Here is a 21696-nt window from a genome sequence, read left to right on the forward strand (position 1 = left end):
TTTTTAGTACATTTAAGTCCTAAAAATGCTGTTCCTTCCCGTGTGCTACCACATCACCAAGGGTTCTACTTACCATGCAAAACACTGAGAAAAAAATATTCCACTTTTGCAAAAGAAACTGCAAGGTGATGGAGGAAACACACTCGGGCTGGGCTCCTCATCTGCAGCAGCAGAGCTGCTCAAGGGCTTATCCTGGGTTCTGAGGAGGAAAGTCCAGCTGGGCTGGTGGGTGGAAGAGCATGTCCCCCCATGCATTGCAGGAGACAAGGGAGCCAGGGAGCAATGGACCATGCAAATGGTTGGTGGGACTGATGCTGGGCTGCTCCCCATCTGAGAGCTGGCCAGAGGTCTTGGTGCAGGCTGGGCTGGCTCCTTTCCACCTCTTTCCCCTTCACTAGCCACATGCCATTCACCAGATGACCACTGACTCCTTGTTTCACCTTCCTCCTGCAGAGACGCTGATGGACTCCACAACGGCCACGGCAGAGCTGGGCTGGACGGTACATCCTCCTTCGGGGGTAAGTTATCCTGTGGCACTACGGGGGCTTGGAGCCCAGTCTGGGGTCTCCTTCTGCACATGAACGTAGGTGGGATGGCTCAATGAAAGTCACCCACTGAAGCAAAGTGCCTTGGCCACATGAAAAGTCTAATGGGAAGAGCACAAAAGAGGATGACAGTTGAGATTTCCTATAGTTTTCTAGGAACTGACACTTCAAAAAATTACCCCAGTACTGCAGGAGTCTTACCCTACAGCATCAGGACAACATGATGTTGGAGGAATCATACTCTGCGTAAAGCTGATCTGCAATCAGCTAAAAATCATGGAGAGGGAGAAATGAAATGCCAGGGCCGCCATCGTTTGTCCCCAGTAGCTCACTTGTTATCTCATGGCCTGGCCCTTGTAGCAGAAAAGGATGAGGGCATTGGCCTGCGAGGTTGCACCCAGAGCAGCTGTTGTAATCAAGTCCTGAAATGACTGTCCTGGCATGTCATGGAGGGACATTTGCTGGCTCAGCAGCGGCTGTCTCTCTGCTTTACTGGTGCCAAGTGTCCCCAGAGTCACATCCCAAGACCACCCAGAACAAGCTACTTTAAAGAAGAGCCTGGACAAGGCAGGGCACCTCTGCACTCTTCCACTCATGACACAAAACCAGAGCGGCCCCAGCCACTTCCATGTCCCACAGGGTTTGCGTGGCACATCAAGGTACTTCAGAGCATCCTGCCCTGCTCTGGCTGCGGTGGCTGACATGCGGCCCTGGTGCCCGACACCCCCAAACTGCTCCCTTGGGCTCAGGTGCACCAATCCAGCCTGGCCAAAGCCTGGAGATGCTCCCTATCCCCTTGCACAGTGTTGGTCTCTCGGATTCCTCCTGCCCTCCATCCACCCTCTGCCAGGGCTGGATGAAGACATTTCTGCAGACCTCACCCTGGGGCTGACAGCAAACTCCCTCCCCGAGCTGACTTGGCAGAAGAAAAGAAACAGCCAAGAAAAGCCTCCATCGGGGAGATTAAACCCGGCTCTGGAGCAGCCGGGCTGCCCTGCCGTGCTGGGGCACGGGCGCTGCCGGCACCACTCCCCCATCACCATGATAAAGCCCCGCGCCCACCCGGCCGGCCCCCAGCGCCCACCCGCCCGCCGAAGGGGGATGACGGGCCCACAATAGGTGGGAGCAGAGGTCAAGTCTTTTTCTCTCCTCGCCCAGCCTTTCTTGTTTGCGGTGTTTCCATATGTAAAGCACGCCTTGCTCCCGGCTCCCCAGCCCCGCGGTAATGAGGCCTGGGCCTGCTGGAAGCCGTCTCCCCGTGTTATTGTGCTGCCTTCTTCTTTTGAGCTCCCGGCATGTTAATTAGAGAGCGAGGAGAAAGGGAGAGGTTTCTAATTAAGCGTTGAGGAAGCTCAGGGGCTGGTGCACGGGGGTGACTTTCTCTCCCAGATGAGAAAAGGGAGCTCGGGAGCCCCCTGCTCGCTGCTGCAGGGATGCAGATGGATGCTGGGGTCCTGAGCCAGCCCCCGGGGTGTCCCCTGGTACCCCGTCCCTGGCAGGATGGAGATGCCCCTCTGGAAAGTCCAGTGCAGTCTCAGGGTTGCTGGTGGGATGACCTCCCATCCCCACCTCCGGGCAGGTCCCTGCGGGTCACGTGGCACGTGTGGTGCCCTGTGCTGTGCACACCAGGGTGACGGCGCTGCAGCGCCTTCACAGCTTCTCCCAGCGTGGTCTCGTGGCCACTGGCAGGACGAGGCAGGGAATCCTACCCATGGTAGGTACCCAAGGTTGGGTGCAGCCAGCATCACCAGGAAGACAGAAGCTACTGGGTACTTCTCCTGTTTATTGCCTCTTTGGTGACTGAAAGCCCAAACAGTTGCTTTTTCCCTGACTGTGAGCTCCTGTGCTGCTCGGAGGTGTCCCCATGTTCTGCCTCCACCGTGTACTCTTCATCCCCAAGCTGGAGAGACTCTTCTTCCACCATGTGCTGCTCCTGCCAGGCTAGGATGAGCTCTTCAGGCTGATGTCCTGAAGAGGCCCTGGGGACCATGCAGTGTGGATGGGGTCGGGGCAGTACGGGGCACCCCTGGGGCTCAGTGGCTGATACGCTTTTATGAAGTGGGTGTCAGGAGAGCTCCAGGCAGGGGGAGAGGCAGTGCAGGGACAGGAATTGCTTCCCTGTGCCTTGTCCTTGATTCCTTCACCCATCTCCCAACAGGTGCCCTAAAAACCAGGAAGAACTTGAAATTTTTCACAACCAGGCTAAATTTGTCTCTGGAAAATAAAGAAAACGCACCCCCTTGCATTTTGCTTTCTGCCTCCCCCAGTGATGGCAGCAGGTTTGCAGCCACTGCTGATCAGGAGGGGTTGGAGCTGTTTGGGGATCTTCCCTGGCAGCCTTCTGGTGGGCTGTTAGCCTTGATGTGCAAGGAGCAATCTGTCTCCCATCTGCACGGTCCTGGCTGCTCTTGTGAGGCCGTTTTCAGGCTGAGGGGCTGGGGGTGCTCTGCTCCCACAGCATTTTCCCTGCGGACCTCTGTCCCGGTGTGAGTGCTGGATCCGGGCTGTGCTGCTGCCCTGCCCTGGGTGTCACCATCCCGCATCCGGGGCACGGTTGAAAACCCGCATCCAGGGTTTTCACATCTGTGGGAAACAGCTCGGCTTCCACATGAGCAGGTTTATGAACAAGTTCAGGAGAAGCCGTTCCAGCTAGCTGGGACTGTGTCACACGCTGGACCCCAGTCTTTACTGCCAGCATCATGAGGGGACTGCAGGTGGGGAGGGAACAGCACAGGGAGGTGTTCTGCCCACCAGAAAGGGCCGGGCGGGGCGAGATGCTCTCAGGAGCTTGGTGAGAGTTTCTCTTCCCACAAGGACTCTTTCCTGTCTGGTGTCCCTGTAGAGGAGTAGTGGCTGTGTGTCACCCACCCTGAAGTCTCCCTATCCTACAAAGGATGGAGACAACAACAAGCACAGAAGGATTTGGCAAAAAAAAAGCCTGTGGAAAAAGCAGGGAGGTGGGCAGGGCCAGGAGGTGTCACAGCAGCCCCGAGCTCTGCAGAGGTTCCTCCAGAGCTGGCAGAGTCAGCTCGTAGTCAGTCATGAGGAAATATGTCAGCTCCAAACTATCCAAGCTGAGAAGGATGTTCCTGTCATGCCACAGCTCACAGGACATCCCATAGATCCAGTTTAGGACAGCTGGGGCTAGGACCTGTGCATGCCTGCAGGAGGGACCCCAAAGCATGTTGGCCTTTGCAGGGGGCAGCGATGAGGGCTACCAGTGGGATCTAGCCCAACATGTCCCGTTCTGGGTATACACAGCAGGGTCTGCCAGGCTGCCATCAACCTTCTCTCCCACCTCTGGGTAGAGACCGCTGGCTACTGGCCTGGCCACTGCCGGCTGCCTGCCCCGGTGCTGGGCTGCAGCCAGCGAGGAGGTTTTGTGGCCGTGTTACACACTCCTGAGAAAGTGGGTCCCGTCTGCCACGTCTGTAACCGTAGCGGCACCAGTGGGAATACATCTGCTAAAGGCATGGCCTTGCTTTGCTGGGAGGCTCTGCCACATGGCGCAGCCCACAGGCAGGAGCCCCTGCTAAAGACACTGCTGCAGAGGAGTTGCGTGGCCCCCACCGTGCCCTGCCACCCTGCAGGCATTCACCCTAAATCCAGGCACGGAGTGCGGGGCTGCTGGCAGTGAGGTGGCCTTGAGCTCTGCTGAGGGCTTGGGCCACCTTGTCCCCATGGAGTGGAGCCTGCCCGGCATCATGGGGTGGGTCAAGCCCTGCTGAAGCAGGACAGAGGTGTGTAGGTAGAGGGTGGCTGAGGGGGTGCTGGGGCAAGGTACTGGGCACCCATGGGCGATGGGGTGGGCATGGTGTGGGGTACAGGTACTGAGAGAGCCTGTCTGCTCGGCATGCAGTGGGGTTGGGAAGAGGCGAGGTGGGTGGGGAACATCAGTTTGGTGCAACCCCTTGACTTTCTGTGTCCTGTTCACAGTGGGAAGAGGTGAGTGGGTACGACGAGAACATGAACACCATTCGCACCTACCAGGTGTGCAACGTCTTTGAATCCAGCCAAAACAACTGGCTCCGGACCAAGTACATCCGGAGGCGAGGAGCACACCGCATCCACGTGGAGATGAAATTTTCTGTCCGGGACTGCAGCAGCATCCCTAATGTACCAGGCTCCTGTAAGGAGACTTTTAACCTCTATTATTTCGAGTCAGACTTTGACTCGGCCACCAAGACTTTTCCTAACTGGATGGAGAATCCTTGGATGAAGGTGGACACGATTGCTGCCGATGAGAGCTTCTCACAGGTGGACCTAGGTGGACGGGTGATGAAGATTAACACTGAGGTGCGCAGTTTTGGGCCTGTGTCCAAGAATGGTTTCTACCTGGCCTTCCAGGACTACGGGGGCTGCATGTCTTTGATTGCTGTCCGTGTCTTTTACCGCAAGTGTCCCCGCGTGATCCAGAATGGGGCCGTCTTCCAAGAAACCCTCTCGGGAGCAGAGAGCACCTCTCTGGTGGCCGCCCGGGGGACGTGCATCACCAACGCGGAGGAGGTGGACGTGCCCATCAAGCTGTACTGCAACGGGGATGGCGAGTGGTTGGTGCCCATTGGCCGCTGCATGTGCAGGGCGGGCTACGAGTCGGTGGAAAATGGGACCGTCTGCAGAGGTAACCGCTTGCCTTCAGCCTCGCTCCAGGCACTTCCCTTGCTGCCGGTGGGCTGTGCTGGTGGTGGCAGTGGGGATTGGCAGCTGGGATCTGCACGAGCTGCCTGGGAGTGACCTCCTTGGGCAGGGGTGGGAGAGGAGTGTGCAGGGATGTGGGAGAGGTTCATGTGTGTGGACATGGAGTCCTTCCTGCCCTGGGCTCATCCATCCATTGCAGAGGCTCTGCGTTACCTCTGGGTCCTCAGAGCCACTGGATCTAGGGGTGCCAGCCTGTTGCTGGTGCCCTCTGTGCTCTCCAGATCTTGGAGGGGCACATGTGTGTGTAGCTGTGGTGTGCGCAACCCATCTTCAGTCACCTTCCAAAATACTGGGGCTGCTTTCACATTGGTTTGCACCCTGGGCCCTGGTGCAGGCTGAAATGCTTCTGGGGTGAGGGGAGCATGAATGCAGGCACCCAAAGGTGGTGCCGTGGGAGGGAGCAAGTTGTCTGCAGCATTCTCCTGGTGAGGTACCAATGGCCCAGGGTGGGACGTGGTCACCAACAGTTTAGGGCCAGGCTCACCTCTCCAGCCTGGGCACCCCTGAGCCGGACTCCTGAATTTTCTCAGCAGTCAGGGTTTGCCTGCCCTGTAGATGTTCTCCTGCCCTGTAGATATTCTCCTGCCCCTGTAGATGTTCAGGAACACCTGAGTCCAGGAACACCTGTTCAGCTCAGCTGAGCACTGTGGAGCCATCATGGTCCTGGACAAGTGAGAGGTTCTGCATCACCCTCCCTGACAGCACCATGCGCAAACCCATCTCCATGCTCCTCCCTAGCCCCACGTGGGCCTGGGGAGAGAGAGAGAAGAGATGCTGGGAAAGAGATGGGGACCTGGGAGCTGCATGTCTAATGGGCACCTGCAGCTGTACCATGCCCAGAGCAAACCATGGTGTTTGGCAAATGGACTGTTTTCCCCCCTGTCCGTGCTGAACATCAAAATCCCATTACAGTTTTGGCATTGGCACACTCTGAGCAGAGCTGGGGCTCCTCTGAGATCAATTATAGATACGTCAGTGGGCAATGAAGAGCCCAAGGAAGGAGAGGTCTCCTCTCTTCTTGCTGTGGGAAGGGGTGGCCAGTTAGGACTGAGCAAGCCTGGGGAAGGTGCTGGTCTGTGGGGAGACAGACATTTCGGAGATGGGGATGGGCAATCTCTGGCCATGTTCGGTTGGGACTGCAGGTTGGATTGTCCCCTTGGAGGGGACGCTGCATCTTCTGCTGGTGGCTGGGCTGCTCACACGTCAAGCATCCTGATGTGCTGGGGGTGTAATTTTATGGGGGTGTTATTTAATATCTGTGCTTTGAGCTACTCCTCACTGAGCCACTGAACATCTCTTCCCAGTGAGCTAGGGGTGATCAAGTGTTCTCCAGCTGTAGCAGGGACAGCGCTGGGGACAGGGCAGCAGAGACTGCTGCAACGCAGGGAGTATGGCTAATCCCAGCCTGGAAGGGAAGATCAGTGTTTTACGACACCCAAGTGAAGCATTCCTAGCAACACCAGAAAGCCAAAATGATTCATGTCAGCTTTTCCATCTCAGCCTTTTTTTTTTTTTCTCCTTTTTTTCCCCCAAGCACACCCAGCACTGCACTGCTTTGCTCTGGTGCAGGTACAGTTTCTGGGGGCTCCCAGGTCCAGCTGGGGATGGTCCCTTTGCCAGCCCTGGGACTCCCAAGACACCTAATAAGAATCCTGTCCCGGTGGGGCTGGGAGGGGAGGCAGAGCAAGCAGGAGCAGGGCGCCGAGGTGGAGGGAGCGAGCGGGAGGGAGAGGCTGAGTCTCCTCTTTGTCTGTGCAACAGCAGGATTTTGGGAGGTCCGGTGCCTCGGCAGCTGTTTCTCCAGCCGGTGCTGGCGTGCGCCCGGCCCTGCGTCCCCACCATCATTAATCACACTGTGGCCGGCAGCCCGCCCTCTCCATGGGGCAGCTGGCTTCGAGGCTGCTTTTCCCTTCCCTTTCCCCATCTCTTTTCCCTTTCCTTTCCCTTCCCCTTCCCATGTGGGGCTGTGCAATCAGGGCTGGCTGGCTGGGACCCCAGGGTTGCGTCAGACTGGGACACACCATTCGTTTTCCCCAGCAGCCCCTGGAGGAAGAGTGGGGACTAGGAGGAGAGTCAGCCACAGAGCTGGTAGGAGCATCTCCATCATCTCCCAGTGCCCCAGTAAGCCCCACAGAGAACTGGGGAAGGGGGGAGTCACCCTGGTCTCTCCTCCCCAGCTCAGCTTGGGAAAGATCTGTGGTTGCAGCCCTGCATCCCTGCCGTCTCCCATCGGGTGCCCACCCCAGGTCCCCACAGAGGCAGGGTACGAGCTGCCTGGTTTGGGGGACTCGCTCATACATGTGGCCGGCAGGTTTTCTCGTATTTCGAGGGGTGGGAGGGAATCTGGGCCCCTTTCCAGAAGTAAAACAAAAGCAAATCTGAGCTGGCTTTCGGGGCGAAGTGCTCTCACATGGCTGAGTCGCCCAAAGGGGACATGGTGGGGAGTACGGGGGGACATGGCTCACTGGTTCTGCCCCACCACGGGGTCCTGGTGGAAAAGGGCATCCCAAGCAATGGATGGCCCCTTAGTGGAGCTGAAGGCGCTGGAAGGAGTTGCGCATTTTCTCCGCTGGGCTTTTCATCTGGCTAATAGAGTGCAAGCCTGCTCACGGCAGTGTACACAAGGGATATTTATGGAGGAAGTTCATGCATCTAACAGCTTAAGCTCTTCTAAGCTTGCAGCCCCAGCACAAAAGGATTTGGGGGCAGTTAACAATTCTGTGTGGTTAAGAGATTTTCATTTTGCTGGGCCTTGCTCGCCGATCCCGCAGGGCCCTGTGAGGGGCTGGCTGCTCGCTCCTCTTCGCCCCGCTCCTCTGCTCGCTTCCCAGCTCCTTTCCGCTGCACTGGCGAGGGGCTCTCCCACCGCCTCCCCCAGCCCCGTCCTCCCACTTCACCTTCTCCTGCTCCCTGCCTGCCTCTTTTTTTCTCCATCTCCCTGTTCTTTGTCTGCCGCCCCCCCTCCCTTCTCCCCCCCTGTCCCTCCCATGCAGCACGTTCGGCGCATTTCTCTCTCTGCCTCCTGTATCCATTGGCTCCGCTCTGCAGCGGCGGAGGCAGAGCTATTGTGCTCTCGCTGTCTGCACTGGACGAGAGGCGAGCGCTGCCTGCAAGGTCTCTGCCTGCTCAAGGGATGGCAGCTGCTGGCTGCTGGTCCCAGCTGTTTGAACCCTGTGTCCATCCCCAGCTCCTCTCCAGCTTTGGAGGACATCTGCCCGTGTGTCTGATCACGGCATTCCCAGCGGGGCAGCTGCACTACTGAAGCATCGAGCGTGGGGAGTCCTGGTCTTGCCGTGGTGACAAGGGATGGGTTTGCCCTGCAAAAGCTGGTGGTGACACTCTCTTGCTATCAGACATGTGGTGTCATCCCTTGGGGTCACAGGCATTTCTGAGGAGGAGACCTGGTGATGTGCTGGTAAGAGGAGAAACCTGGTCACCTAGATGGTCTGTAGAAGATCCAGGCTGCTACCTGTCTTCTCCAGCTCTAGGTGGAGCTGGGCCAGCCCTGTGGAGAGCCTGAGAGCTCAATTGTGCCCCTTTTAGAGCCTGCACTGCCTTCTTCCTGCGCCTTTCCTAGGGGGCAGGGCCAGGAGGGAGGATGTGAGGGACCTGACCCAGCTCCAGCACCCAGCCTGGTGCCGGTCCTGTCCAGCCCCACCAACACCACAGCCCGGTTCCATCCCCGACCCTGCTGGGTATCCCAGCTCAGCTCCAGCTCTGACGCAGCCCAAGTGGAGCTCTAAAGAGAGAAGCGGGGGGTTATTCTGTAGCAGGTTGGTACCTGGGGTATCCCAGTCTGGGCCTGCATAGGGCTGGCTGGTAGGTTTTGGTAAGGCTGTGCCCTTGAAGATGTGTGTGTCCTACAGGTGGGCTCCATGATGGCCTTCCCTCCCTATACTTGCCTGTTATTTTGAGGTCCAGTGCAGCAGATCTGCCCCATCCCGCTGTGTGCCGGGGCCGCGGGGGCAGAGTCAGGGATGTGCACGTCAACCCAGAGCCGTTCCTCCATCGCAGAGGTGTGGGAAGCAATGGGGGTCTGTCCCAGCTGGGCTGTGCTTGGGTTTTGGCATGGGACAAGTATGTGCTGAGAGTGTGAAGGGGACTTCAGCTTTCTGATGTGCTAGAGAAGGGTATGTCCTAGCTGTCTTACAGTCATGTCCCATAAGTACGTGATGTTTTGAAGATAAGAGGCTATTTATGGCTCCATGCCTGTTTTGGGTCTGGGCCTCCACTGATAGTGCTGGACCCAGCCAATAAATTGTAAGGCCCTAGGGGTAATTAAGTTCTTACAGGAAGCATTCCTGCTTGAGCTGGAGCAGATACAGCCAATCGTGATGTAAATGTTTCCAGAGATGGAGAATTGCCCGTTAAACACTTCCAGCAGTTGTTCCTGCCTTCTCTACCCCCGGCTGCGCCTGGCACTCGGACCTCAGTGAACTCTGTCCATCACCACAATTCAGCTTTCTGTGGGTTAGTTTAAGAGTAATCCTTGGCCTCCAATCCTCTGCTAAGGGTCTCGGCCAGTTTTTTTGGCTCTTCCAGGCTCTTGGCACTGCTTTAGCCTTTCTCTTGGCAGATCCACCATCCCACACAGGGGATGCTCATAGCCGAGTGCCAGAGGAGATGCTGAGATTTCCCTCTTCCTACATCCCCTCTTTGCTTTAACCATTTTGGCAAAGGAGTTTCTCTGGGTGCTTTTGCAGGATCCTTGTCATTCCTGGTGTGACTGGGAGCAGATACCCACTGTGGCCCACATCTGTGTCCCTGGAGGTGTGATCTGACATGTGTTTGTACTGAAATGCACATTCCTTGCTTGTTCCCAGCTCACTGAGGCAACCAGATTGCTGTGTATCAGGAACCCATCATCTTCAGTATTTACCACACTACAACTTCCATGTCATCAGCTAACTTTATTGGGAATGCTTTGGGCTTTCTCCTGGGTCAGTGATAAAAATGTTAAATAGCCCAAAGGCACAAACCAAATTTGTTGGCTCTAGTAGAAACAGACCTGCTCTCTGCACATTCCCTGCTTAGATCTCAAACCATAGTGGTATCAGCTCGCCAAGTTTTAATGCATTGAATATGTCCCACAGTGTCGGTGGACCCTCTAATTTCTGAATCAAAATATCATGTGTTACCAAGGGAAATGCGCCACAGAAGTTTGGGTGCGTCGTATTAATGCTGTTGCTTCTCCCAGCCAATCTTGTAATTGCATCAAAAAACTGCACGAGGCTAATTTGCCTTAATCTGTTTTCCATAAATGTTGGTAGGTTGGCACTACTATTACTACTTTCCTTTAATCGTTCGCTGACTGAACCCTGTGGCTGGCACATCCTTATTTGACTGGCACTGACGTTGCAGTGGCAGTCCTAAAATAGCCAAGACTGCCTTATTTAACAAATGGCTTTTTCCTACATCTCTGAAACATCCTACTACTTCACACTGTGTGGAAAGTGAACATTAAGCATCCACTGGTTCATCAGCCATCTCTTCAAAAACTTTTAGCTAGGTGCTATCCTGACATACTGATTTAACAGTGTTTAACTTTAGTAGCTGCTATTTAACATCTTGAGTTACTGCTGGAATGGAAAGTATTTCACCATCATCCTATAAGATGATTACATCACCTGGCTTCTTCCCAAGTACAAAACAGGAATTTGTCTGCCTTTTCTGCAGGGTTGTTGACAATTTGAATGCTCCCAGCCGGCCGTGGCTCGATGTCATTGTGGATACTGCTCTTTAGGCTTCTCCCTCTCCTCCCTCTCCGTCTGGGAAGCAAGAATACAGCGTCTTTCTTTCCATTGCTTTGATTCTTCTCCCCCCTGCTTCTTGCTGACCTCTCCATGTTGTGAATCCAATTAGGGCTGTGGTGGGGATTGCAGCTGCTCAGTATTATCCACCCCAAGCCTGCCTGCTGCACCCTGGTGGTCGGAGGAGACGCCAGCTTGTCCTCTGCGTGTTGCTGGGTGGCATTTGGGCTTCTGAAGGTTGGAGTAGGAGCAGGGGGAGCCTAGCAGAGCAAGGAAGTGTGTCACGTGTTGGGGGTTGAGGGATTTATTTCCTGGCAGTCTGAAGCCCTAAGAGATGCTGACCTCACAAGGAGGGTCATAGGTGGTCCAGGAATGGGGCTAGACATCTGCTGCTGAAGGAGGGAGATGGATGACTCACCTCAGAATAGGAAATGCTGCTTCTGAGGGACTAGACCTTCATGGCCAAAAGCAGGCAAAGGAAATGACAACTGCTTTCTCATTTTGCTTTCAAGACAAGAGATGGGCTGAGACCTTCCACTAAAGTCTTTTCTCTATGGAGAAAGGGAGGAGATGAGGTTTCCCAGGACACGAGTGTGATGTTTGAACAGCAGGAGTGTTGCAGACCACTCCCAGCCCTGTTGTGAAGGTGTAGGAAAGACCCCAGCAGGCTGCAGAAGACAACCAGAGAGCAGCCCACTGGAAACTTGAAAGGGAAAATCATATTCTCATTTATTAGTATGGGTAGGTCATGAGTCCCTTGGGTTGGAGGAAGGGATGGAGATCTTGGGTCCAGCAAAACCCAGTGGGAGTTTCCTGATGGAAATGCTGGCCATCCCTGGGATTTCTCAGAGCGACATGGTGGAGTTTTGCATTGCCACTGTGATGGCTGGTGCTTCCCAGCCCCTTTGCATGAGCTCCTTCTCTCTGCTCAAGGTCTTCCCTGCAGAGCTGCTGGGAAGGTCTCTGCTCCCCTTCCTGCTTGGGGACAGGTTGCTCCCCCCATCCCTACACCCCTGGCATCTTGTGCTAGGGTTGGCAAGAAGACGGGAGGGGGTGGGTGGAAGCAGAGCCAGAGGGTCTCCACTGGAGAAAGAGTGGTGTCCCCTCTGCCCCTCCACGTGCACTCCGGTGTCCGGGCTGCGGGGACAGTTCTCATTGTGACATGGCTGCTTTTATCTGGAGCTGACATCTGAATAGATTAGAAAATCTCCCCCTGACTTATTTTTACAGATGAAACAGCATTTTGGATCAAACGCCACATTCCAGGTCTTGCTACGCCCATGTGAGTGGGGAATAGAGGCTCTGGCAGAATCCTGTGCCGGCGCCGATGGGAGACCAACATTTATTCCTGCTTTTCCTCTCTCTCCTTCATAGGCCTCCCTTTCCACCCCCTCCCCCACACCATTTTTTTTTTTTTTCTGAGAAAAGTGGTAAACATTAATAGGAACTGGAATGAATATCTGGAATCCAGGCCCAGGCTTCCAGGATTTTAACTCATTATTGCCATAAAATGAAGGGAATGTGCTTTTTACTGTTAGTTTTTCCTTTGAAACAAAGCACTCAGAGGTCTAGGGGGCAAGGAAGGTTTTTCCCTAAATTCAGCATAGTGCTGGATCTTTATGGGGCAAGGGGAGAATATTCTTCATTGTATGTAACTTGAGAAAAACTGGAGAAAATGCTGCTTTTGAGGATTTTTCTTTTTCATTTGAGTTTTTTCTGTGAGTTGGGCCAAAATCAAGAGATTATTTTGAACATTTAGTTTTGGGAAATACCCTTAGACAATTCTCTGCAGAGAGAGACACAAATTTAAAGATGTTCTGATGTCAGATGATCACTCTGTAAGAGCACGGTTTTTTTATTTTAATGATAAAGTGTAAAAATCTCACAGAAAATTTAATCTAGAAGCTATGATTAGCTTAATTACCTCCAGGGAAACTCTTTATTGTTCCCCATATGCCTTAGAAACATAGTATATCACTGGAAAGTACACATAAAATCCTCATAAAGGTTAGGAAATGGAATCAAAGTGTTTCATAGCTGTGTTTACATAGACCAAACTTCAAACAATGTTAAATTAGGTGGCCAAGTAAAATACACAACTTTTTCACATTTAGAAGGAGACTTTAAGTTCTGCGACACAGATCCGCGATGCCCAGTCTTTGTGTGTGTGGCTGTTACAGAGTAAACACCATAAGGAAGGAGTTACCTGAAGGATGTGGAGCAAAGCAGGCAGAAGTGTGGAGACTGTGGGCTGGTGGGTCTGAGGTCTCCCCTTATCACCTTCGTTTCTCAGCATTTGGGGAACTGATGTCTAAGAGAAGTAAATAAAAAACAACAAACAAACAAAAAAAGTCAAAAAAACCCAAAAACCCAGACAAACAAACAAAAGGGGCTGGTATTAAAAAGAGAAGAGACAAGAAACTCTTGAACTGGGGTCCCCAGTTCCAGAAGGACAGGGAACTGCTGGAGAGGGGACAGCAGAGGCTACAAAGATGATGAGGGGCCTGGAGCATCTCCCTTACGAAGAGAGGCTGAGGGACTTGGGTCATTTTAGTCTGGAGAAAAGAAGACTGAGGGGGGATCTGATCAACAGCTATCAATACTTAAAGGGTGGGTGTCAAGAGAAAGGAACCAGTCTTTTTTCAGTGGTGCCCAGTGACAGGACAAGAGGAAATGGGCACGAACTTGAACATAGGAAGTTCTACCTAAACATGAGGAGGAACTTCTTTCCTGTGAGGCTGCCCAGAGTCTCTGGTGGAGTCTCCTTCTCTGGAGACATTCAAACCCACCTGGACACGTTCCTGTGGGACCTGCTCTGGGTGGACCTGCTCTGGCAGGGGGTTGGACTGGATGATCTCCAGAGGTCCCTTTCAATCCCATATGATTCTGTGAGTCTGTGAATAAGGGGCACGGCCCAGCAGACGGTGAGATGTGGCCAGTGGCTGGTTTGAGGCAGGACTGGAGAGCACTGCCATGCTTTGGGTGGGCTGTGACTGCACTGGAAATACATTTACAAACAGAAGAGGCTCTGAACTGGTATCCGTGCCTTCCTCCCTACCGGTGACCTTCAGCAGGACTCTTCCTCCAAGTGAGCAGCAGCCCCATGCCCACCCAGGTCTGATGCTTTTGCTGGAGTCCATCACCTGCCCAAGAGGTTGGGAAACTGGTTGTGGTACATGAGAAACTAGTGATGTGCAGGAATGGCAGGTCTTACAGGCTGAAAAATGGGGAACAAGGTATAGCCTGAGCAGGAAACAGTAAGTCACTGGGTCTTGGCTTTCCAAGACCTACTTTCCACTCTGTTAGGAGACAGAAAAAAGTCCTACTGAGAATAGGAGCTACCATCTCAGTGCATTGCTCCTCCCACATCCTTTTTTTCAAAAGGCATCCAAAAGGGGGACCTGTGTGAACACAGTGTGTTCTGCAGGTACGTGATGCCTGTGAAGCTTTTCCAGGTCTCTAAAGCAAGGTCTTCAAAGACAGGGAGCACCTTTTTGCCTTGATGGGTTGCAATGACACGTGCCAAGGTGTCAGCATCTTCCCAGAGTCCTTGGAGGGTAACTGGAGATACTGGCTTTGCTCCTTGTGAGGCCTTTGCGAAAACCCATCTCGTGGTTTCTGTTGGCCAACAGGGCTCTTTACACTTGAGTGATGGGTTCTTCAGCCCTCCCCGGTTGGCTGTGGGTACTGCAGGGATGCTGCAGAGGCAGCCAGGGGAGTGATGGGCATGCCTAGACCATGAGGCAAGGGTCCCATTGGAGGACCACAGGATTTGGTGGGCAATGGCTTGAAATAACACCTATGGCTAATGGGGCAAATTTAAAATGCATTTTGAGGCAATATCTGTTTCTTCAGTATTTGGCACTGACAGTTTTCAAGGATGACAAGTTCCTACTTGCAAAGTCTTTTTGCACTTTCAGACTATTGTGACATTCAGAGCTCACAGAGACCTGGTGTTCAAGAAGACAATTTTTAAGTCTGAAACCAAAGCTAGGAATTTCCTTTCGAAACATTGTGATCCCAGGAGTCCCACGGTTGTTACACCTGCAGCTGTAACAGAAGACAGAGCAGAGTGAACAGTAAACGGACATATGATAAAGGCTTTATTCATCTCGAACTATCAAAATGCCCAAACCCTCAAGATTAGTAAGAATTAAAGTGCAGCCTGAAGTGGAGCCCGTAGAGTAAGGCGGATGCTTTGCTCCGAATGGCATTTCTCCACCCTGGATGGCTTTTGAAAGGATCGTAGCAACTTCTGAAGCAGCTGTAGCGACAGATAATATTTGTCAAAGAGCAAACAGCACACTCCATTAGATGCACGATATCTGCCTTTTTACGGCGTCAGCTCTCCAGGAGGCTTTCTGCAGAGTTGTGGGAAGAGTCTGTGCAGCGTCAGGGGCATGTTTGCTCTCAGACATCAGCAGGTGGTTTCCATCACACTGTTCTACCTTTCTCCCTGTCCTTCACGAGGGCCATTCCCAAGCATGGTGTCTGCATCCCCCCAGGGCATGCAGAAGGGATGGATGCGGGCTGATGCCTGTGTAGTGGCCCGAAGTGCCCACACGCATGGACCATCAAGGGGTGCAGAAGATTGCTGGGCATCAAACCCTTATCTGGGGGCTTCTAAGGGGCTGGTCTCTCTCAAGGCATTTCAGTGGAAACCAACTGTTTTTTCTTGAGCCTTTCCCTTCCTTCCCTTTATCCTTATCCCTCCAGTTTTGTGTGCTGGTGACAATTCTCCAGACACCCCTATTGATGTAACCGTGATCAGGAGCATTATTTTGGCAGATAACCTCCCCATTCATCCCCACCTGGGTGGCTCAGGATCCTACAGCACCGTGTAGGATCCACCAACTTGATCTCTTTCTATGATCATGTGACCCACCTTCTCCATGCAGGGAGGGCTGTGGACATTGTCTACCTGGACTTTGGTAAGGCCTTTGACACCATACCCCACAGTGTTCTCCTGGAGAAGCTGGCGAATCATGGCATAGACAAGTGTACTCTTCACTAGGTAAAAAACCGGCTGGATGGCCGTGCCCAGAAAGCTGTGATTAATGGGGTGAAATCCGTTTGGCGGCCGGTCACCAGTGGTGTCCCTCAGTTTTGGGGCCAGTCTTGTTTAATATCTTTACTGATGGTCTAGATAAGGGGGTTGAGTGCACCCTCAGTAGGTTTGCAGATGACACCAAACTAGGTGGGAGTGTTGATCTACTTGAGGGTCAGAAGGCTCCACAGAGGGATCTGGACAGACTGGATCAATGGGCCAAGGCCAATGGAATGAGGTTTAATAAGGCCAAGTGCCAAGTCCTGCATTTGGGTCACAACAACCCCAGGCAACGCTACAGGCTGGGGGCAGAGTGGCTGAAGCTGCCCAGCAGAAAAGGACCTGGGGGTGTTGGTGGACAGCCAGCTGAACATGAGCCAGCAGTGTGCCCAGGTGGCCAAGAAGGCCAACGGCATCCTGGCCTGTGTCAGGACCAGCGTGGCCAGCAGGATTAGGGCAGTGATGGTGCCTCTGTCCTGGGCACTGGTGAGGTCTCACCTCGAGGGCTGTGGTCAGTTCTGGGCCCCTCACCACAAGAAGGACATTGAGGTGCTGGAGCGTGTCCAGAGGAGAGCCACCAAGCTGGGGAGGGGTCTGGAGAACAAGTCATATGAGGAGAGGCTGAGGGAACTGGGCATGTTTAGTTTGGAGAAGAGGAGGCTGAGGGGAGACCTCATTGGCCTCTACAGCTCCCTGAAAGGAGGGTGTAGAGAGGTGGGGGTTGGCCTCTTCTCTCAAGGGAATAATGACAGGAGCAGAGGAAATGGTCTGAAGTTGGGGCAGGGGAGGTTTAGATGAGATATTGGGAAGAATGACTTTGCTGAGAGGGTGGTCAGGTACTGGAACAGCCTGCCCAGGGAGGTGGTGGAGTCACCATCCCTGGAGGTATTTAAGAAACGTGTAGATGTGGCACTTCAGGGCATGCTGTAGTGCCCAGGATTGTTGGTTTGTGTCTGTCTGTGGGTAGGTGTGGGTTTTGTTTTTCGTGGGTTTTGTTTGGGTTTTTTGTGGTTGGACTTGATGATCTCAGAGGTCCCTTCCAGCCATGAATATTCTGTGATTCTGTGATTCTGTTTGGCTTGGAGGGAGCTGTGACGAGAAGGAGGAGGCGATCCCTAGGGCTGCCCAGGCAGTGGATGCTGGAGCTGCTCTCTCATGCCAGCTGTCACCCAGAGGATCCCCGTAGGTGAAGGCATGAAGCTCAGGAAGGGTTACTGCTGTGCAAATGCTTCTGCTGCAGGCCTTTCCTTGCAACATGGCAAGCAAAATTAATCCTGAGCCTTTTGGCACAGCCCTTGGTAATGAAACAGAAAGAGTAAAAGCGGGGAAAGCAAGATTAGGAGAAACATTCAGGGAATGACTCACACGCGGAGAAGCTTCCCGTTCACTTTTCCCTGCTGCACACCCCAATGGTGGATTAAAAATTCCCTGTGTTTGCCATTGCCATTGCTACTTGCAGTCCACAGCGCGCTTCCTGGTGCGTGTTGCCTCGCCAGCCTTCCTCTTGTTTGGAGGAGGCGAGCGATGCTGTAATTTTCAGTCACCTTCACAAGTACAGTGGTTATGCTGTTACCATCACCTACGTCAGCCCAGACATTGATCTGAGCAATAATGTTGGTGTTTTACTCTCAATTTACACCCTAGGAGTGGACCTGTAGCACAGACTGAAGAATAAGAGATGGGCTAGCTGTTGTAGGAAAAATAACTTTCAGGTTTTCTCAGGCTCGGTCGTCCAGCTGTGGCAGCGCAAATCCAAGCCTTGGAGCTTGTGGAAGGTCTGCGGTGCTGGAGATGGCAGAGCACACCGCACCACCGCCGGTACTGCTGCTTTCTAAAGAGGATTAGGAGGCCAGAAGAAGAACTTTATCATTCCCACTGCTTGCTGGCGTTGCCACCATCAGTATCGTTAATTTGCAAATAGAGTGACACATCTAAGCATGTGTATGTTCAGGATACCCTATAATTAGAACTGGTCTTTTTTTGCTTCTGGAAAGGTTTTTGCTGTCTGGCTCAGATGGAAGTGATCCCAGTTTGTTTTTGTTTCTCTTGAATTAAAGTGCGGCTGCTCTTTCCAGGATTTCCCAGGCAAAAATATGTGCATGGGGGGGACCTGCCCAACATGCACGGTGGTTCTTCCAGGACACATGGAGCCCAGTGCACGTGCACGTCACACGCAGCCTCCGCGTGCTCAACTGCTCTGACGATTTTGGTTGCATTTGGCTCCCTGCACCGCTGCAGGGGCCATGGCAGGGATCTGCCCGTAAGCGAGGGCTGGTTTTCTGGTGCTTCCAGCTGCGAGGCAGATATGGAGCAGAGCGTGGGAAGAGGGGGTACGTGTGGGAAAGTAGTCAGAGCATACCATGCAGAGCTGAGCAGAGGGTTCGGACTGGATGCAAGTTGCTGGCTTGCTGCTCAGTCCTGCCTAAAGAAGAGAGGTTCACATGGCACATTTCTCCGGCAGCAGAAGTCCTTCCTCCTGCCCAGGTTGCCTGACACCAGGAGCACCAACCTTGCCTGCTGCCGTGAGAGGGGTCAGAAAGGCCTTGGTGGAAACCAGGAGGAGGTTCCCGAGCCAGGGCTGGGGTAGCAGGACACGTGGGACCACTGCTGCTTCGCCACTGTTGCATATGTTTTGGGGGGAGGGGCCTGAGATGGGGTTTCCATGGAAACCAGAGCCGTGATTTCCTGCACGCTGATGTGCTGGAAGGCCAAAAGCAAACGTGGGTGGGAGGGAAGAAGCAGCGTATGGTGGGCAGTAAGCCATTCCCGGGGACCTTCATCCCTGAGCACAGAGCAGAGGAGGGAAGACGGACATTTTGGTACTCTGAGTTCGCTTGCTGCCTCCCTGGAGCTGGGACCATGGCTGGGAGCAAGGGGCAGCCCTGGCAGAGGGCTCCGGGGAGGACACCATCCATCCATACAGGTGTCTGGCGCGGCGTCTGCTCCTGCTGTGGCAAGGGCTGCTGTGCCCAACGTGAGCTTGCAAGGATGCAGCATCACACAGAGCTCCACGCCAGCCCAGGGTGCTCGCTAACAAGCAGGATTAATTAATTAGCTCAGGAAGAGCTGCAGCAATAGCGCTCTTGGCGTTTGGTCTGTGGGCTCTGCCTGTGTGCATCACCTCTGGGGGCACCACGGCTTCCCCAGTGAGGTACCGCGGGCTGCAGGAGGGTGACAAGGGCGGATCAACGCCAGCCAGGGTGGAGGTGACATCCCCAGGCAGAAACACATGCAGACTTGTTGAGCAAGATGGAGAGATGCCTTCAGACAGCTGCTGGGTCCCGACACAGGCACATCTGGCTCAGATCTGGTGCAAAGTGTGAGGCTTGCAGGAGTCCCCGGTATTTTGTCCCACTGTGAGCCGACTCGCTCGATCCTCCTCGAAGTGCAGCCATGCATGTCCCTCGTGCCCTGCAGGTGCCTGGCATTGCCTGGGCACCACTGCATCTGCACCTGTGGGCTGGCATCCCTGCATCCCCACTGTCACACCACCTTCCAACCTGTGGGCCGGGTTGCGGCTGCAGCAGCGATGAGTGCTGGAGCTGCTAGCAGCCTGGAAATGTCTTTTGTCAAAGCTTGAGATGCCTCCAACCTCCTTTAATTAAAGACAATTACTGCTTTCAGCCCCTCTTCACAGCTCAGCTGGGTTGTTTGCAAACACACAGCTGCGGGAGTCTTTGTGCCCCTCTCCAAGTCCCGCTTCCCTGGAGACGCACAGAGGTTTCTTTATTACCAGCATTAGGGCTAGTGAGCGGCTGGGGAGGAGGAGGGTTCCCCCCCCAGCTCCCAGGGTGTTTGGGGGTGCAGCGCAGGCTCTGCAGGGCAGCCCTGATGCCCTTGTCCAGCCCTCCCAGCAAAACCTTCTTGGGAAGAGTGGCTTCTGCCCGGGGTGCCAAGAGAAATGAAGGGGAGTGGATGGTGACGGAGACATTCAGGCTGCAGAGGAGGTGGCTCTTGCCTGGGCTGGCTGCAGAGATGGGACCGAGCAGCCGTGGGCTGTGAGCTCTGAATACCTCCTTTTAAGTAACTCTCTGCTGAGTTAGCTGTGACTTTGCACACTGGTGTAAAGAGGCTGCTCTGCTGAGCTGCAGGAGCTGCACCAGGCAGGCCAAATCTGTGCTCTCTTGACCAAACCATGCTCAGAAAAAAAAATCTGAAGCCTCCTGTAACCAATAACCCACTTTTTTGTGCTTGAATAACTTGGAGGCAGCCAAATGGAGCCTAACCAAACTTTCCAAAACAGTCAGGGCTGGCGCAAGAACAAGCAGCATCCACTGCAGCCCTCTGGGATGCTGTTTCCAAAAATACGAGCCCCGGCACAGCGGTGGTGCGTGAAGCTGTCTCGTAGCCTTGGCTCTCGTGCGAATCCAGCCTCATTCTGCCGTGCTGCATTCAACCCCAGATGCTGTGGCCAAGGCCAGGGCTTCTCCGTTTTCAGGTGCTAATGGTCTCCTTGGGGAGGAGCTGGGGCAGGAGAGGCTAGCAGGCAGGACACCGCCTGCCTTGGAAAGCGTCTGGTTGTTAAATCTGAATGTAAGTACTCAGACTTCAGGCTCAGGGGAGCCGAGATCCTTTTTTGAGCTACTAACAGCCTGACACTGCTCTGTCTTCTCAAATTCATTTTGCAGCTCCGATTCCCTGGTGAGCACTAATCACTGGGCTGAGCATGAAGGGAAACATACCCCTCAAATGAGAAGCCCGGAAGCTCTTTCCCCTTAAACAGCCTCTCTGTGGACATCTTTGATCTGGTTTAGGGTGGTTTGTTATTCCACAGAAGGCTCTTGGAGGCCAGCAGAAGAGTTGGAGCAGCCTCTTAGAACAGGTTTAAATGCAGGTACTGTGGTGTGGATTTAGCATGGGTGCTGGATGGGCAGGGTCAGAGACCCATTGCAAGGGCAAAGATAAGGGCTTCAGAGATCCTGGAGCTGCAGCATCACATTTGTGGGATGCTGGGGCTTGGGGAACACAGTCTGTTGTCCTTAGTGCAAGATCATGCTGCAGGTCTTACTGTTCTCATGGGAGACCGTGGTTGTCCTCAGCCCATCGACTGGGACGCTCTGCTCACAGACAGCTCAGTAGAGCAAGGTAGCTTCATTTGGCAGCCCCTCCAGCCTCTTTTCCAGGTGTTGATGTTGTTAACTAGGCTCACCAAAAGGTATGTATTTGGGACTGGAGTGTGCATTAGAAATGGACATCCTCCAGGGCATGTCCCTTGGGAAACTGTTGGCTACAGCTCTTGGTAGCTGGAGGTCCCATGGGTGCTGACCAGTGGGTCTGGGCAGACCCAGATGTGTGGATCAGGAAGTGTCCGAGAGAGTTCCCCATGTGTTGAGCACGACTGCGTGTGTGATGGAAAAAAATAACCTTTCCAGAAACATCTTGGTGTTTGCAGATGCCTACACTGCCTAGACAGGAGTAGAAATAAGGGATGGATAGAGTGCTGATTCCTACTGTCCTCTGGCATGCTGTTCACATTTTTGGTGCCCACATTGCTTTGTGGCAGTAAGTTATGCAATTTAATTTTGCGCCACGTTAAGAAATATGTCCTTGCATACTGTAAGAAATTCACAGAATCACAGAATTGTAGTGGTTGGAAGGGACCTCAGAGATCATCGAGTCCAACCACAAAAAAAAAAAAAAAAAAAAAAAAAAAAAA

The 21696-nt window shown here is 53.6% G+C and overlaps 1 protein-coding gene across 4 annotated transcripts in view; it reads left to right on the forward strand.

The window, feature by feature from the left end:
- Positions 1–379: 379 nt before the first annotated feature.
- The window catches only part of EPHB2 (EPH receptor B2), a 102134-nt gene continuing 80817 nt past the window's right edge, over positions 380–21696 (forward strand). For 3 of the 4 annotated variants that reach the window (XM_014946938.1, XM_014946936.1, XM_014946937.1), the window contains exons 1-2: positions 380–518; positions 4482–5166. In XM_014946938.1, the coding sequence (XP_014802424.1) occupies positions 417–518; positions 4482–5166 (787 nt within the window). In that variant the 5' untranslated portion in view covers positions 380–416. The remainder of the gene's footprint in view (positions 519–4481; positions 5167–21696) is intronic. The other variant, XM_014946935.1, reaches the window with a different exon arrangement.

This window comes from Calidris pugnax, unplaced genomic scaffold (genome assembly GCF_001431845.1).
Source record: "Calidris pugnax isolate Ruff unplaced genomic scaffold, ASM143184v1 scaffold152, whole genome shotgun sequence".
Lineage (NCBI taxonomy): Eukaryota > Metazoa > Chordata > Aves > Charadriiformes > Scolopacidae > Calidris > Calidris pugnax.